The following is an 18,771-nucleotide window of genomic DNA, read 5'->3' as shown; positions in this document are numbered from 1 at the left end:
GGTGATTGGGGATGGGTATGTTCCATATGCAGAACAAGAGTTAATGGACATACAATAACAAAACTACCAAAAAAGCAGTGTTAAGCATATATTGCTGGAATCAATTACAGACTAGTACACACTCCCTCAAGACATCTCTGTCATACAGCTCCAGAACTATCCATTTATAACATAGCATTGTATAACACGCAAAAAAACGTTGTTTCAAAGGTCATTCTCCTGGACAGTGGGCACGTTAGGAATCAGTGAGGTATTGTTTTGACATTAAAGACAACATATTTTTCAAAATAACTTTTTGTTAATTTTGTGATTGCATTTAAAATACTCTTAGAACTTAGGGAGTTTTTGTCACTTTGAACTAAAAGCTATATTTTTATCTAGGGATTTAAATAAAGTAATAGTTAAAATAGCTAATTTAGTAAATCTGCTGTATCAATACCTAAGCTGAAAACCCATCAGGAGGTGGAAAGATGTGCATTCTGTGAGAATTTCTATCCTCAAAAGTATTTATGCCTTAGTATTTATCATCACATTAACAGACATAGGCATTCTACAGAGTATGTCAAAAAAGCCTATTTAATATGTTCTATTTAAATGTATTTTAGAATGTGTAATAGAAATATATTAATAGTATGGGGGGGGGGTGTAAATCATGCTAAGTAGCTTTTAGCCTGAATCATCAAGCACAAAAGTTAAATCTGTAGTGAAGAATTCAGAACAACAATATTGCCATTTACAATTCACAGCACTTTTATACCTTATAAGTACAATAAGACTCTTGAAGGAGGCATGAATCTCTAAACTATTGAGAGTGTTTTGTATACTTAAGTATAAAAGCATACAGATTAAGACAGTCAGAGGTGAGGTATCTTTGGAAAGTTTAATTGAAACTTTACTGTTTTATTTTTGGAAGCATCAACATTTCTAGCACATTTTCGGTTCTATAAGATTACCAAGGGGCAGTAGGTTCTCCAGTTACATACTGTACCCAGGTTTCTATAGAAAATTCATACTGTACATTTTGCTACCATGTTTTCAACAGTTTCCTTTAAAACAAAACAAAACTAGAATAATCCACAACTAAAAAGGGTTTTGACAATAGAGGGCAGATAGGAAAAGTAAAGCACCCCTGAACCCTCGAAAAACCAAACAACCCAAAAACAAAACAAAACAAAAGACACTTTTTTTTCCTCTCCTGGGGATGAGGGCTGGACAGAAACTTTCCTGTGTGTCACTGACAGAGCCGCGAACATTCCTTCCTCCATCTTTCTTACTTTACCATTCTCATCACCATTCATAGTGTCTGATCCAAGGTTAAAGCTCACTGAAGTCAAAGGGCTCTGGATCAGGTCCTTAATCTTCTGAAGAGGGCACTATTCAGCAACACAGAGCATACCTTCCACCTCAACTTCTCGCAAGGCTGGTGGTATATATCCACAATACACTCAGCTCCCACCAGCCTGAGAGAAAGAGACTAGGATCAGAAAGTGAACTCGAGTCTCTGCTACAGGACAGAAGTGCATTACCACAATGTATTGGGGTTCTTACACTACATATTTAAGTAGAAAACATGTCTGCAGAAAATAAAATGAGACAATTTCCCTTTTCTAACAATTTTACCCATACATGGATCAGTATCATGAAAATAAAACATTTTACTGGTAAATTTGTTTTCTTTTCAAACTGTTTATCGCCCCAAGCATGAAAATCTTAGGAATATGTACGTATGTGGATGTATGTAACATATAATATTAAAATCCAATTAAAGACTTAATGTCTTATAGTCTCCTGCTGCAATAACTCTTTAAATGGCTGTGCAGAATTGTTTTTTTTTTATTATGGTGTCATAAACAATTAAAAATGTAAGGCAGCCAAATTGAGCTGTTATTGTTACACAAAAAATATCTCCCACATTAGCCCTCACTTTTCCTCAAAGTGTTAAACACACATGATTATAAGAGAATCAAAACATTTCTTTTTCTATTAACAGTAAATTAAGCAGTTGTTTTCACTGTACACGTTACCTCATGCAGCCCCCCATTCCTCATATATATAAAATTACACTCTCTTGTGAAACAGGTTTGTAAATTCTAGTTAGGAGCCAATTTACATTTATTCTGTCAATCCTACAGAAAGAAAAAAAAATCAGTTTCACGGTCTCTGCTTCTTTATTTTTTATACAAGTTACTTTTAGCTTTTAAGCAGGTTTTTGCATATAAGATGGAAGGCTAGGTGTTTTTTCATATTTTTGAACTGGAGAGTTAGACATGGAAAATCTTGTTTCTGACTCTTTAGAAGCCTTGCAAGAATTCTTGTAGTTGTGTGACTATTTCTGTATCCACTGTTTCCATAAGTGCCTGAAAGGCTTGTTCTCCCAGTAATTCTTGCTGTGCCTTTAGCTTCTCATAGACGAATTGCTGCAGCGACACAGTGTGTACAGGGTCCTTCAGTGCAAGCTGTGGAAAACAGATAAGAGCAAAAATATAGCAATGCAGGCAAGAGGCAGTCCCAACACCCCAGTGACTCATACATCTATTTTATAATCTGAGCTGAAGTAATAAAAAGCTTTTGCTTTCCTTTGTACTTATGCTGAGAAATGGTATCATTGAGTCAAATTCTTCCAAGGAGAACTCAGTTACCTCCACAATGAAAATTAAACTGTAGTTTCAAACTAATTAAATAACAGTTCTCAAATCATGGACTCAAACTGCTAAAATACTTTGCACTTCTATAACTTCTTCCATCAGAAGATCTCACAATACTTTATTAACTACCATTAAGTATACTCCTCATCATCCACGTGAGGTATGGTAGATATTACTGTGATGGCCACATTAGAGATGCCAATCACCCAGATTTTACAGATGGGGAATCGGAGACCTACATAGGTTATGTAACTTGGTCTAAGTTCACACAGCAAATGAGTGATACAGCTGAGAATAAAACTCATTCTGTAGACTTCCACGTCTAATCTCTAACCACTAGATAATGATCTGCATCCACCCTTGACTTGTGAGGCTTACAGTGAATCAAACTAATTTGTATATAAGCTGCCTATAGTTATTCCCTTCCCCTAACCTCAAGAATTGTGAGTAGGAAGGTTATACTACCTCTGAATTTATTACTATAATGACCACTACTAGAATACTGTGTCCAGCTCCAGCACACACAATTCAAGAAGGATGTTGATAAACTGAAGAGGGTTCAAAGAAGAGCCACAGAATGCGTGAAGGATTGGAAAGCATGCCTTATAGTGAGAAAGTGAAGGAGCTTAATCTATTTAGTTAACAGGGACTGGATCACAATCTATCAGTACCTACATGGAGAACAAATATTTGATAATGGGCTGTTTTATCTAGCAGACAAAGATATAACAAGATCCAATGGCTGGAAGTTGAAGCTAAACAAATTCAGACTGGAAAAAAGTGTAGATTTTTAACAGTGAGGGTAATTAACTATTGGGACAATTCATTGTGGTGGATTCTCCATCACTGGCAATTTTTAAATCAAGATTGGATGTTTTTCTAAAAGAAATGCTCTTAGTTCAAACAGGAATTTATTCAGGGAAATTCTATGGCCTGTATTGTGCAGGAGGTCAGATTAGGTTATCACAGTGGACCCTTCTGGCCTCAGAATCTAAAGTCCATCTATCTGTCTGTGTATTCTTAAGAGTATGAGCTCTTCAGAGCAGGTACCATACTTCTAGAATGTTTGAAAGCACCTAATGAATGTTACTATACATAAATAATAAATAAAAATAAGGATTATCTTTATTTGTAATTAATCCTTTTTTTTAAAAAAAGCAAATAATCTAGGTCTTAGTATCTGCTATGTATAGAGTCAACATAGAATCTGTTTTTTTTCTCAGTACTAGCTTAAATAATTAATTAAATAATGCATAGTACTTACATCACACTTTATATCTTCAAACTGGTGTGCGTGTATTAATGACTAAATCTTTACATCACACTTATGAAATGGGTAAGTATTGACCCCATTTTACAGAATAGGACATTTAGACAGAGAGATTATGTAATCTGGAGTGATTTAACACACAGAGTCACTTTCAAAGTCAGGATTAGACTTCAAGAGTAGATCAGATACAGAGTAGATACAAAATGGAACAGCTTCAACAGAAGAGATGTAGAGAAATTCAACCCAGACTAGCCAATGGACTGGGAGTTAGGGCACTCACATGGAATGGGTGAGACCTGGGTTCAAATTCCTGTTCTAGAGCATGAATTCAAAACTTGGTCTCCCCAATCCCAGTTGAGTGCCCTAGCCACTGGGCTAAAATTATAAAGTCCCCACCCTCCCCAAGCCTGACATTTTTTTTCTGGCTGAATCTGCATTATTCAGCAAATAAACTATTTGTTCAAAAAAAGTGCCCAGTTTTACTTAAGAGTTCTTTGCTTCCCATCTAATGGTTATTCCACAAGAACATGCCTCTTTTCTTGTAAGTAACAGAATGGTGCATAAAAGATGTGTTTCAATAGGCTCCTTGTAGGTCATCCATGAAAATACTAATGAGACCCATCCCCATTAATCTTAGAATTCAGATGAAGTCATGCATGTTAGACTTGTGCAACAGCCATGCTTTAACTCCCACTCCGCCCCCAGACCAGCTTCACCCACAGTCCCACTCCACCCCCAGTCCTGCTCCGCCCCCAGCTCCACTCCACCCTGTGCTCCACCCCCAGCTCAGCTCTGCCCTCATTCCTTCTCTGCTCCCAGATGTGCTTTAACAGTGTTATGGTATTCTCCAATATATGTTAGGATTTTTTGTGCCTGATATCCAGAATCAATCTGAAAATTGAATTTTTAAAGCTCTTTTCAAGAATTTCTAGACAAAACCCATCAGCAATCATAACTAATATACAACAATTATAATGACTGCCAAAACAAATCACATGGGCTCCAATGCAGATCCCCACTGTAATCAATGAGATTCCACAAATTGAAACACACTAGCTATTTCTACTGTGTACATCTTGGTGGATCCTTTTTCAGGGTCTAGCCCCTTGACATTAACAGTGGGGGAGGGGGGTTAATAACTACTTCTCAGGTATTACCATTATTAATTAGTACCTGGCTTAAGGAGAAATCTGAAATCTACTTCACACCATTCCCTTATATCTGAAGAAAATGTCCTTCCTTATGGAACTAAAGTCTTGACCCTGCTAGGTTCTGAGCATTTTGGCTTTGACCCAGCAAAGCATTTAAGCTGGGGGGGAGGGGTTTGACCAATTCACCTGACCCTCCCTGCCCGGTGCTCTCCGCCCTCTATGCCTAGCTGGGCCTCCGGGACAGACCTGCCTCTCCTGGTACCTAGTGTCGTGGCGGGGGGGGGGGGGGGGGGGGCACACAGTGGGGAAGGGGTGCCCTGGCCCCTGTCTTTGTACAGCCCATCCCTTCCCCCCCTCCTCTGCCCCCCTTCTCCCCCCCCCCCCAATGTGGCTGGAAGCAGCTTGTCTCTTCCTGCCCGCACAGTGTCGAAAGGCAGGTAACACCCCCAGGCTGCTGCTGGCCACCGACATAACCCAGCCGCTTCCGGCTACAGTGTGTGCAGGAAGGGGTTAAACCCTAAGGATGCATTGTGCACCAGGGCCCAAGGAACCTGACTGCAGGGGCTTCAGCGAACCTGTCCAGAGATACAAACTTAGATACAAACTGAAGGCTGCAAATCAGCAAAGCACTTACGTACATGCTTTAATTTTAAACAGTGAGGTGGCTCAGCTGGGGAGGGTGCCTAGGGGACGGAGCAGCCCCGCACTCCCTGGGGGCAGGAGCGGAAACAGGGTGGAAATCGCTTCCTCCCCCACTCCAGAGCTTAGCTGAGGGGTGGAGAGGTTTCCCCATGCCAGCGCTGTGTGGGGCTTTAGCACATGCAGGGTTCGGCTCCTCCTGGCCAGTGCCTCGGGCCAGAGGGTCTTGGGCTTTCCCGGGGTGCTGGCCCAGCCAGAGGCAGTGGGGGAAGAAAGGAGCCTGCCGACCAGGCTGGTGGTGACCTGAGCGCTCTGACCAGGGGCTGGTTCTCCAGACAGCACTGGGAGTGGGACGTGCCCCGCCCAGGGGGGTATGGAAGGGCAGCGGGACTGGGGAAGGTGAAGGGGTAAAGCAGGGAGAGACCAGTGAGAGGGGGAGCACATAAAGGGCCAATGGGTGGGCAGTAGAGGTGACACATAACCAGTGGCTGCCTGGCGCCTGCCTGTACTCACCAGCTACTGTAGCTCGCAGTGCGCAGCCAGCGCCAGCCGGAAACGGGGTGGGGCCCTGCTGGCTGGGATCTGGCATGCAACTGAGTCTACACTGATGGACCAGCAGGAGGAGCAGACAGGCCCCCCGCGCTGCTGCTTCGCCCCGCCACCAGTCTTGCACACCCACCCCCATCATTGGACTGGACCCCATCCCACTCACCACTGGTGGGCGGGCAGCTGGCAAGCAGGGATCCGGCCAGCAGCAGGACCCGCCAGTACTGATGGGGGAGGAGGGGGGAAGGAGAGACAGAAAATATGGGACAATTTGTCTGTTTTTAAGAAAAAAAGTCAGGACACCTGCAGGAGGGCTTAAATATGGGACTATCCCTTTAAAAATGGGATGTCTGGTCAGCCTAGGTATCTACCTGGCATAGCTGGGCCTGTCTGAAGTATGGAAGCATGGCATGTTGTGTCTGCAGGTGAAGTTTCTTATCACCCTCTCACTCTGCATGGACATTTAGAATTAGCATCTGCATAACCTGGAGAAAATGATCCCAGAACTTGAATGTAGGAGACTGGGCATATCCTTGTGTCTGAAATTCCTCCAGCAGTGGTAGCATATGTTACAGCATCATCAAGCTCTTTAATGACTTGTTGTAAGGATTCAGTGTCTTCAGACTCAAACACCTTTTGAGTCAGCCAACACTTCCCAGACAAATGCTGGAACTACATGAGCACTTCCTCCCTGCTCACACCATTTAACAAATGAATAAAGTTTCAGAGCACTCAGGGCCTCAAATACTAGATTCAAGCTATGTAGAGAAGGCGAATGACTTACCAGCAAGCATTTGATCTCGAGTACGAGCTGCATACACCTCAGATTCAATAAGAAGGACTAGCAATGTGATTTGTCTGGGTGAAAAGCACCCTGACAAATCACACTGGTATCAAGTTCATTTGGGGGAGCCCATTTCATTTGCTGAGCAAAAGCATAGAGCTGCAACAGCTGCTGCTATTTCCTTACATTTCAGCATTCTGGCATAGACTGTGGCCATGTCAGCTGGTTGGACATCCACAAAAAGTGCATATGCAACTGCTGTGTAGGTGCTATTCTTTGTTGCAAGCTTGTGCTTTAAATCAAACCAAAATGGAATCACTTGAATGTGAACAATATCATCATCATTTGGTATTGGTAGGACATCATGAGGTAGTAGTGTTAAAAGTTACCAAGAGCGAGCTCAGATGGTGTTTATTTGTAGGTGACAGGAGTTTATTTTCTCAAGTACTTTTTCATGGTGAGTTGGTTCTGGACATGTTCTAGGTTTCTCAAATGCTGCACACTGTATAAAAGACTTTGGTTGCCCAGGAAGAGTAGGTGACTTCCTTCCCAGCTTCCATGATATTTCTTGTGATGCTGGACTATTTGCAGACTGTTCTTGAATTACCATTCTAGACAATGAATGGAAGGTGTTTATTATATTACCAGTCTCTGTAGTGATGTCTATATTATCACCTTCTTTATGGATGAGATTTCCATCAGCACAAGTGCTATAATTCAATTTGGAATTAACAAATCTCCCTTGAGTCTTTCTACTTCAGTTTTTAAAGCACTAGTGATTAACCACCTCAGCTCATCATCACTGATAAAAAAAAATCCATGAAGGTGTAGTATATCTCTATTAAATTGCAAGATCCAAACTCATGGTGTAGCTGTGAGGCAAGGCTTACGTGCAGTGGTGTCATGATTTTGGAACAGTTAAATACTATGTACTCCACAATCTGAATGTCTTCTGAACGATTATACTCATTGCTAGCCAAATTATATGCCTCTTTATCTATCAACCAAAGGACAAACTCCTGCTCCAAGTGGGGCACAAAAGTAGCTGACCTCTGTAAACTACAATCACCTGGCTTTGGATAATACCGAGTCTTTCCTTCTGGCTATTTCAGAGCGAAGGATTGAAGTGGAATTATATAAAACCACTTGTTCATTTGAAAGCTTCTCATCAGGCTCACTCGCCAGAAGAACAGTCACAAAATGTGGGTGAATTTAAATTCCTGTTTCAGATTACTAGCAGCTTGGATAGCATCAGTTAATGTTATTGCACTGCATAGAACAAGGGTAGACTTGCTTTGTCCATGCTGTGCATGGAATGAAATTGCAGAACATAAAGTCTTCCTAATTTTGCCTGTAATTTGCTACTGGAATAGCTTGCATTTTCTACATCTGAGGGAAGTAGGGCTTTATATCTTTGTAGCAGCTTGGACAGGAGACTAGCCTTGTTGTACATAAGACCATTGTCTAGTTCTTCCATCACCTGATAAAATGCAATGTCATCAGGTGAATGTATTGTTGCAGTGTAACTAGATGGTTTTGCTTTACGATTTGTTTTACTGAAGTAGGAAGAAAGGCACGTTGAGTGATAAACTGCATTCTTAGCAATCAAGTCTTCCTCAGATATTCTGCACTTATGTCATCATATCTTCTTTGAAATGCTCCCTCCCTTTGATTGGTTATTCTGAACTGAATATCTTTACAAAATCAGGACCCTTTTTTTAAGCTGAATTAAATTGTTAGCAACCCCGGTATTACGTTTGCTTACCTCCATGTCAGCTTCAGGCACATGAATTGTGCTCACCTGGATGTCTGATATACCAGTGAAGCTTAATTTAAAGATTCAACTTTCCCTGGGATGTAAGGCAGCTAAAGTAGGCCAATCTGTAGGAGACCCACCAATAACTCAGCTGCTAGGAATCTTTGGATGAGAAATTTAAAATTACAAGAATGCTAAGATTAGTTTAACCAATGTCTCTGACAGAATAACTGATAATTTCTCATTATTGCCTAGTATCAGAGGGGTAGCCGTGTTAGTCTGAATCTGTAAAAAAGCAACAGAGGGTCCTGTGGCACCTTTAAGACTAACAGAAGTATTGGAGCATAAACTTTCATGGGTCACCCACGAAAGCTTATGCTCCGATACTTCTGTTAGTCTTAAAGGTGCCACAGGACCCTCTGTTGCTCATTATTGCCTAGAGAGCTTAGATACTATTAATACGTTACCAGTTACCGTACATGGTAAAGTGTGAATGCGTTGTTCCTTACAGGTCTCTGTTCAGATGACAGTTATATGAAAGGCACTTATTATTTTTGTAAAGCATTTTAATATTTTGTATAGCAAACTGACAGATTTGAACAATTTGCATATTTTTAAACTGCACCGTCTTCTAAAATATTGTGATTTTGTATCAAGAATTTTTTTTTAAAGTTTGTATTGAAATTGACCTTTAGTTAGGGATCTTTGTTTAAATTTTGTGTTGTGATTTTGTTGAATGTATTGCATTATATGAATGAAAACTTTTCTACATGATCCTATGATAAGCTTGGTAATGTATATACACCTGACAAGATTCATTATCTTCCTCTGTACATGAATCAGGAAAACTCCGTATGGGAAAAATAAAATTGACATGTAATTCAGATCGAGTAACTGGTTTCCATTTCTAGTTCTTCCACAGACCTCCTGTGTAACCCTGGGCACTTAATTTCTGTGCCTCATTTCCCACATGGGGATAAATATGGGGAATACTACTACTTAATTCTATCTAACATGTGTTGTGTTTGGAGATCTTCATGAGGTAGGCCTTACAGAAATACATATTATTATTATTATTATTATTATAATTGGTCTACTACATTGAATTAGCATATGCTTAATAAGGACAGCAACTTTAGTGAGACATTTTCCTGAAAATTGAACTAGTCTAATTATAGTGTATGGCTTGATTGTTGCTTAATTGGGACAGCATTAGCAAAAATTCTGCTCAATGAGGATTCAGTCAGTGTCAAGGGGTTAAGTAATATTTACATTTGAAGTGTTTAGCCTTCTAATTCAGAAATGGCCAACGAAGGATTAAAAGAAGAAATGTATTGAATATCAGTTCAGTATCAGCCTTTTTAATTCAGTTCAGTGTTCTCCTTCATTATAAAGCTTTTCAGACTGTTTATGAAAAAAAGATAATCAGAACAGCTGCTTAATCACGATGACAGACTCAGCAAAGGTGTCCCAATAAAGCAGATACCATTGTAGTTGGCATATGAAACACTGCTGCATAGCTTTCTAACAGGCTGGTAAATAGTACTTTGAATGTTGAAACAAGTTCTCTTTGTCTAGGTATTTATCAGGCTACCATCAATGTAGTATCTAAGTACCTCAAAGCAGTTACTAATTTATTATGATGCCACCACTGTGAGGTCAGAACTGACTCAGAAGTGTGCACTGGGATAAAGTCACTGATTCTGGTATAGCTCTCATTTCCCAGTTATTTATATTATGATAGCATCCAGAGGTCATGATCAGGATTGGGTGCTGTACAAATATAGAAGTATAGAATACAGAAGTCTCTGTCCCAATGAGCAGAGACAGACGTTCTGGACTGAGCCTCTTAGAGACCTAGCACAGAACTTGCAGCACACAGGGAGAGAGGTTAATGTGGCTTTAAGCTTGAAAAGAGATTAAATTCCTGGTTTTTTTTTTAAGCTTAAGCAATGAGGGTTCAATGCCAGTAGAACCTTGGAGATGTTTAAGAGAAATAATCCACAGTTTTGTTGATTAACACCAAATTGTTCTCATGCTATCAACAATACTGTTGCACTGTATGGGAAACAATATTTTACTGTGTGCATTGTATTGTAAACAACCTAATAAAGAAAAAACAAATAAAGCTATTTATAATTAATACTGTACCAATATTTTTTCTTATTGATTTCTGTATACTCATTATAAATCTATATTTATGTGTGATGCACTATATTATGTACAAAAAAATCCCAATAAAAATCATTTTTCAGCAAGATGGCTGTAACAAGGAAGCTAGAAAATAAAAAAAAATTCTGTTGAAAAAAATCTTTTATGGGTTATTTATTGTGAGAAAGGCTTTTTATTTTACAAACTTTCAGCCAACATGCCTATGCAAACTGGATTCTGTTTTCCTTTAAGTATATTTAGCTATCTACAGTCTCATCAGAAAAATGGCATTGCATGACATCCACAGGGACAAACTTATCTCACGGGAAAGGATCAGACAGATCCTTTAATTCAAGAGCAGGCAGGGATGAGTAATATGCAGCCTAATCCTCAGAGTTAGATTTACAATATAATAAGAGAGACAAATCAATAGTCTCTTTATATATCAGGGGGTAGCCGTGTTAGTCTGTATCTACAAAAACAACAAGGAGTCTGGTGGCACCTTAAAGACTAACAGATTTATTTGGGCATGAGCTTTCGTGAGTAAAAACCTCACTTCTTCGGATGCATAGAGTGAAAGTTACAGATGCAGGCATTATATACTGACACATGGAGCTCCACGTGTCAGTATATAATGCCTGCATCTGTAACTTTCACTCTATGCATCCGAAGAAGTGAGGTTTTTACTCACGAAAGCTCATGCCCAAATAAATCTGTTAGTCTTTAAGATGCCACCAGACTCCTTGTTGTTTTTGTAGTCTCTTTATAATCACTGTGGTTAACTTTTTTTCAATTATAAGCAGTGAACAAGAAGTACCGTTTCTCATAGTTTATATATATAGTTATTTTCTCACCAGATTATAAGAAATATTAGGCAAGAGAATAAAAAAAAGTCCCAAATACATACCCATATGAAAGTACAGTCTAACTTCAACCAAAAAATAATTTACTTCAATATAAAGTTAAGCATGCTCAATCTCTATCTAGTATGCGGTGCACGCTGTTATGTCACTTTAAAAATGTTTCAGTTATGTTGTGATATTCATTATTAGAAGAAATCCATCTCTAAAATTATACAGCAGTGAATTAACATTTTATTCCAGGATAAAACCTCAGTGGCGTTGAAATTAAATAATCCTTAACTGACCAAAAAATATTATTGAACCTTCACTTTACAGAGACTTTTTCCATTGTGTTCCCAACATCTCATGGGTCATGGGACTACTGTTTGATTAGAGACCATTTACTGCCAGATGGATTAAGTGCATCTGAGAGTCTGGCTCTAGATTTACAATTAATGGAGCATGATGTACTTGAGAAAAACTTAACTGCTGTACTGAAACACTCTTAAATATAGTGAGAATAACAGTCTAGTAACTAACTTGCAATCCTCTTCCTAAAACTACATTTACAAATAAAGTAATCTCTCCATAATGCATGAAAAAAGAATGCAGTAGATTTCTGACAGGTTGCACTGTCAATCATGCAAAAGTAAAAAACGGTTACCTACCTTTCATAACTGTTGTTCTTCAAGATGTGTTGCTCATGTCCATTCCATTCTAGGTGTGCGTGCGCCCACGTGTGCAGTCGTTGGAGATTTTTGCCTTAGCGGTATCCATAGGGCCAGCTCTGGCACCACCTTGAGTGCCGCATTCATGTGTCGATATATCAAGCGCCGCCAGCCCTACGCCTTCTAAGTTCCTTCTTGGTGATAACCCCGACAGAGGGGCAGGAGGGCAGGTAACGGAATGGACATGAGCAACATATCTTGAAGAACTGTTACAAAAAGGTAGGTAACCATTTTTTCTTCTTCGAGTGCTTGCTCATGTCGATTCCATTCTAGGTGACTCACAAGCTTGTCTCTCTCTCACCTTCTTCGTGCTGACCCCTTCACGAGGCTGTCAAGGCTTTGGTGGCAGGGGCGGCCAGAACTGCTTCCATGCAGACTGGGGCGTATGCATGCCCTGCGAGCGAAGGGTGGCCTAAGTGTACTTTAACCCATGCAGCCTTGCATCAGTCTGGTTCAAAAAGAAACGGTTCCCATTGAATGGGAGGTCCTGGATAGAGGTCTGCAGCTCTTGGGACAGGCTGGTGGTCTGAAGCCAGGAGCTGCGCCTCATGACCACTGCCGATGTGACCACCCTGGCCACCGAGTCCACTGCGTCCCATGTCATCTGGAGAGAGCACCTAGCTGCCGTAGTGCCCTCCTCCACCAGAGTGCCAAATTCCTGGGCTAGATCCTGAGGGAGGAACTCCTTGAATTTATAGAGGGAGTCCCATAAGTTAAAATTGTACCTGCCAAGAAGGCCTGATGGTTCGCCATCCGGAATTGCAGCCTGGCTGTTGAATACATTTTTCTCCCAAAAAGGTCCAGTCTTTTGACCTCTCTATTTTTGGAAGTTGAACTAGATTGCCCACGCGTGTCCTTTTTGCTGGCCGCAGAGACAACCACCGAGTCTGGAGGTGGGCGGGTATAAAGGTACTCGAACCCTCTGGCAGGACAGAGTACTTCTTTTCGGCCCTTTTGGAGGTGGGCAGGATGGATGACGGGCTTTGCCAGAGGGCTTTGGCAATTTTCAGGACCCCGTCATGCACTGTTAGTGCAACACGTGCTGGGGTAGAGGCTGAGAGGACATTGAATAAGGTGTCCGCCTGCTCAGCCATCTCCTCCACCAATAGGCCCAAATTCTCAGCCACCTGTCAAAGCAGGGCCTGGCGTTCCTTAAAATCGTCCAGCGGACTGGCCCTCAAGGGTCCTACGACCGCCTCGTCCGGGGACGAGGACAACAACTGTACCGCTGGGATAGGCTCCAGGGCATCATCCCCTGTTGAAGGTGGGGGGTTTTGGGGTGGGCACTGTCTCCTCTACCCTGACCTCTGAGCAAGGTCTCATGGACCGAGTCCGGTGCTGGTGGTGCTGCCAGCTGTTGCTCTGAGGCGGCAGCAGATGAATGGTGTGAAGGGGGCAATGCATTACCGGCATACCTGGGGCAAAGTCCCCGCTGGGAATCTAACTTCTAACTCCTAACTACACTTAACAACTACTTAACGCTAACTACTTTAAGCAACTATTTACAAGGTCCTAAGGCTCAAAGTCAGGAGAGATGAAACCACCAGCCCTTGCTATGAAAAGATAAGCGCACCGACTAACCACCACAGGCGGTAAGAAGGAATGGAGAGAGCACAGGGCTGGTGGCACCTGATATACTGACGCACAAGTGCGGCACTCGACGTGGTGCCACAGCTGGCTCTACGAATACCTCTAAGGCAAAAATCTCTGACAACGGCACACGTGGGCGCGCACACACCTAGAATGGAATTGACATGAGCAAGCACTTGAAGAACTACCATTCATTCTTAGAAGTCAGCTGATAAAACAATGCAGACAAAAGAAGAAATGCACATGCTTAATATCATGTCGTCATTTTCAAAAAATGATTTTTGGCATAGCAGATTCAGTCCTTTTATCTAAATGTTCCGTTATGCAAAGAAATATTTTGTCTAATAAAATGACAAAATTACACTAGAGAGAGATTACATTCCCTCTCACTGGCAAATTTGCTTTCGGTGGCTCAGTTGCAGAAGTGCAGACCCTAGATTTCTCCTTGTCACTTACCGTGACTGCTAGGATGATTACCAGTTACCACTGAGGATTTCCCTGTTATCTAGGACTCCCTCCTCTGCTTCTCCACGCTACTGCCTTCCTACTTGAAAGAAATATGTTAACTTACCCTAGCTCCCTATATAATATAATGGGTTTCTTGTAAATGCCAGTGCTTGGAAAACCTAGTTGGTAGTGAGTCTGCATTGTCTCAAATGAGACACAGAAAATAAATTAAAAGGTGAATGGCATACAATGTCATTCTGTAGCTTGGTCTATGACAGCTCAGATGACGGGTTCTATAAATCAGTACCCTACCAGGGGAAAAAAAAAACTAGGGTGGAAGAACAAAAATTCAAGCTTGGAATAGAAGACAACGACTAAGGGGAAGGGAAGAAGTGGATTATTTTATGCAACAGCAAATATATCCTGAACTACCATTCAGGGTCTGGGTACCTGCTGCCAAAAAAGGGAGCACTTAGCATAGAATTTTGTTGCAAACAGGTCTTCAAAATAATTTACAAGCATTGCATTCTTACTGAATTTGGCTCTATTAAAGCAACCAAACCATTATCATCATAAAAGGATAAAAAAAATCTGCTATGGATAATAGTAGGATAATATTTTTGTGGATTGTGAAACTGTTTTATCTTTTTTTTTTTAATTAGTATGTTTTAATTAACTTAAAACACTACGGAAGTTTAGAATTAAAAACAAAATTAAAAACAGCTGAATGGGATTATTGTAATTAGGGATACTGCAGTCTTAATGAAAACTGGATTTAGCTAGATTAATACGCAAAGAGTTGACCTAAAACACTAATTGGCTCTCCTTAAAATTAGCATACAATTTAAGGAAATTAAGAACCACCTGAGGAAACTGCGAACCATATACCAAAAACAGGAAAGTCAAATGTTTATATAAGATGTTGGCTTCCTACCAAAGAAAGAATGAAATATTAATTAAACAAATCGTTACAGATATAAACTGTCACTTTTGTTCTACAGGATAGAAAATGTTTCAAGTTTCTAACAACTGTTCTGCAAGAAAGACTAAATGTTTGGAAATCCTTAGTAATGTTCCTGTTTGAGACATAGGCAAAAACTGGAAGACATGTTGAAGGATTTTTTTCTCCCTCTCCCCCAGTCCCATCACTTCTTGGCAGCATTTCTTTAAGAATATAAGAATGGCCATACTGGGTCAGACCGAAGGTCCATCTAGCCCAGGATCCTGTCTTCCGACAGTGGCCAATGCCAGGTACCCCAGAGGGAATGAACAGAACAGGTAATCATCAAGTGATCCATCCTCTATCACCCATTCCCAGCTTCTGACAAACAGAAGCTAGGGACACCATCCTGGCCATCCTAGCTAATAGCCACTGATGAACCTATCCTCCATGAATTTATCTAGTTCTTTTTTGAACCTTGTTATAGTGTTGGCCTTCACAACATCCTCTGGCAAGGAGTTCCACAGGTTGACTGTGCATTGAGTGAAAAAACACTTTCCTTTTGTTTGTTTTAAACCTGCTGCCTATTAATTTCATTTGGTGGCCCCAAGTTCTTGTGTTATGAGAAGGAGTAAATAACACTTCCTTCTTTACTTTCTCCACACCAGTCATGATTTTATAGACCTCTATCATATCCCCCCCTTAGTCATCTCTTTTCCAAGCTGAAAAGTCCCAGTTTTATTAATCTCTCCTCATACGGCAGCCGTTCCATACCCCAATCTTTTTTTTTTTTTTTTTTGCCCTTTTCTGAACCTTTTCTAATTCCAGTATATCTTTTTTGATATGGGATGACCACGTCTGCACGCAGTATTCAAGATGTGGGCTTACCATGGATTTATATAGAGGGAATATGATATTTTCTGTCTTATTATCTATCCCTTTCTTAATGATGCCCAACATTCTGTTTGCTTTTTTGACTGCTGCTGCACATTGAGTGGATGTTTTCAGAGAACTATCCTCAATGACTCCAAGATCTTTTTCTTGCGTGGTAACAGCTAATTTAGACCCCATCATTTTATATTGGGATGGGGTCTAAAGATGGGATGATGTTTTCCAATGTGCATTACTTTGCATTTATCAACATTGAATTTCATCTGTCATTTTGTTGCCCAATCATCCAGTTCTGAGAGATCCTTTTGTAGCAATTCGCAGTCTGCCTGGAACTTAACTATCTGGAGTAGTTTTATATCATCTGCAAATTTTGCCACCTCACTGTTTACCCCTTTTTCCAGATCATTTATGATGATATTAAATAGGACTGGGCCGGGTACAGACCCCTGGGGGACACCACTATGTACCTCTCTCCATTCCTAAAACTGACCATTTATTCCTACCCTTTGTTTCCTATCTTTTAACCAGTTACCAATCCATGAGAGAACTTTCCCTCTTATCCCATGACTGTTTACTTTGCTTAAGAGCCCTTGGTGAAGGACCTTGTCAAAAGCTTTCTGAAAATCTAAATACATTATATGCACTCAATCCCCCCTGTCCACATGCTTTTTGACCCCTTTAAAGAATTTTAGTAGATTGGTGAGGCATAATTTCCCTTTACAAATACCGTGTTGACTATTCCCCAACAAATTAAGTTCATCTATGTGTCTGACAATTTTGTTCTTTACTAGACTTTAGAGTCTGAAAAAAATGCAAAAATATAATTGTCTATGCTATGCAGTTTGTCCTGAAGGTTCCTGACCTCTCAGTTGGCATCAGAGTTTTTAATGCTGTGACAAAGTTCCTCCTCTATCTTGGTGGGTCCTGCGCTTACTGGCGGATTTTCTTGCCTCAGAGATTCACCATGTGGGTTGGGGAACAGCCCAGAGACCTTCTCCTCTGGAAGAACCTACAGTCCAGGTCAATTGGGAGGTTTGGGGGGAACCCGGGCCCACCCTCTACTCCGGGTTCCAGCCCAGGGCCCTGTGGACTGCAGCTGTCTATAGTGCCTCCTGTAACAGCTGCATGACAGCTACAACTCCCTGGGCTACTTCCCCATGGCCTCCTCCAAACACCTTCCTTATTCTCACCGCAGGACCTTCCTCCTGGTGTCTGATAACGCGTGTGCTCCTCAGTCCTCCAGCAGCACCCCCTCACTCTCAGCTCCTTGCACCTCTTGCTCCCAGCTCCTCACACTCGCACCACAAACTGAAGTGAGCTCCTTTTAAAACCCAGGTGCCCTGATTAGCCTGCCTTAATTGATTCTAGCAGCTTCTTCTTAATTAGCTCCATGTGTCCTAATTAGCCTGCCTGCCTTAACTGGTTCTAGCAGGTTCCTGATTACTCTAGTGCAGCCCCTGCTCTGGTCACTCAGGGAACAGAAAACTACTCATCCAGTGACCAGTATATTTGCCCTCTACCAGACTCCTGTACCCCATTGGTCTGGGTCTGTCACAACACGTACTATAAATGACAACAATGGATGAACCAAATCCAGTGGCAAAGACTTACGGTTGACTACTGTATTAAATTATAACTCTAAACATTTAACTAAAGATATCAAGAACCTACCATCTTCTTCCTTTTGTCCTGTTCTGTAGGAGGTTCCTCATCTTCTGTCACTTTGGGCTCCTCAAAATGAGACATCAACATGCAGCTAAGAACAGGAATACACATATTGTAAATTCACACTAACAATTAAAATACTCAAAAAATAAATGGCAGACTAACTAGGTATTCAAGATAATGGAAAAATATGTATAAGTTATTTAAAAACTACCATTGCTTTTTAACAGTAGCTACCTCAACAGGATATCAACAGATAACATAAAGGATCCCATGTCACTCAAGAGGTTTAGCGGTACCTATTTTATTGCAAAGGGGTCCTTCCACTGTTAGAGGCAATAGTGTCCTTTCTAAATTGCCAACCTGCTTAGACAACTTGTTTTCAGCTAGAATATATTGAGCCAGTTTTTAAAACATGTATTCCCACATCATATATAAAATCAAGTCCCTTTTCAGTTTGTATGTTTGCTACACTAAATAGACATATGGATTTAGAAGTTACTGTGGTTAGAGAGGGCTCAAATGTTTTTCTATTTAAGTCTCTGGTTTAAGTCAGGTTTTGAAGTAAAATTAAAAAAATTCAGATGCTTAGGGCTTGGTTCTGCTTTATAAGAACTGTGCATGTGCCCAGGCTGCAAAGTAAGCCTACTGTTGAAGCTGCTTGCTACTAAAGTTGTCCCCACTTTTGTGCTCAGGGGTGGTTTAACTTATTCTTTCATTAAGGTT

At 40.8% G+C, this 18,771-nt stretch overlaps 1 protein-coding gene across 1 annotated transcript in view; it reads right to left on the bottom strand.

The window, feature by feature from the left end:
* Nucleotides 1-719: 719 nt before the first annotated feature.
* The window catches only part of IPO11 (importin 11), a 247,488-nt gene continuing 229,436 nt past the window's right edge, over nt 720-18,771 (bottom strand). Inside the window, exons 29-30 of the mRNA XM_026649109.2 lie at nt 18,052-18,136; nt 720-2,456 (exon numbers count right to left, since the gene is read on the bottom strand). Coding sequence (XP_026504894.1) covers nt 2,292-2,456; nt 18,052-18,136 — 250 coding nt within the window. The 3' untranslated portion in view covers nt 720-2,291. The remainder of the gene's footprint in view (nt 2,457-18,051; nt 18,137-18,771) is intronic.

The sequence above is a fragment of the Terrapene carolina genome, unplaced genomic scaffold (assembly GCF_002925995.2).
Source record: "Terrapene carolina triunguis isolate 2854851 unplaced genomic scaffold, T_m_triunguis-2.0 Scaffold69, whole genome shotgun sequence".
NCBI lineage: Eukaryota > Metazoa > Chordata > Testudines > Emydidae > Terrapene > Terrapene triunguis.
The sequence above is the reverse complement of the archived record's forward strand: the minus strand, read 5'-3'. Positions and strand labels throughout refer to the sequence as shown.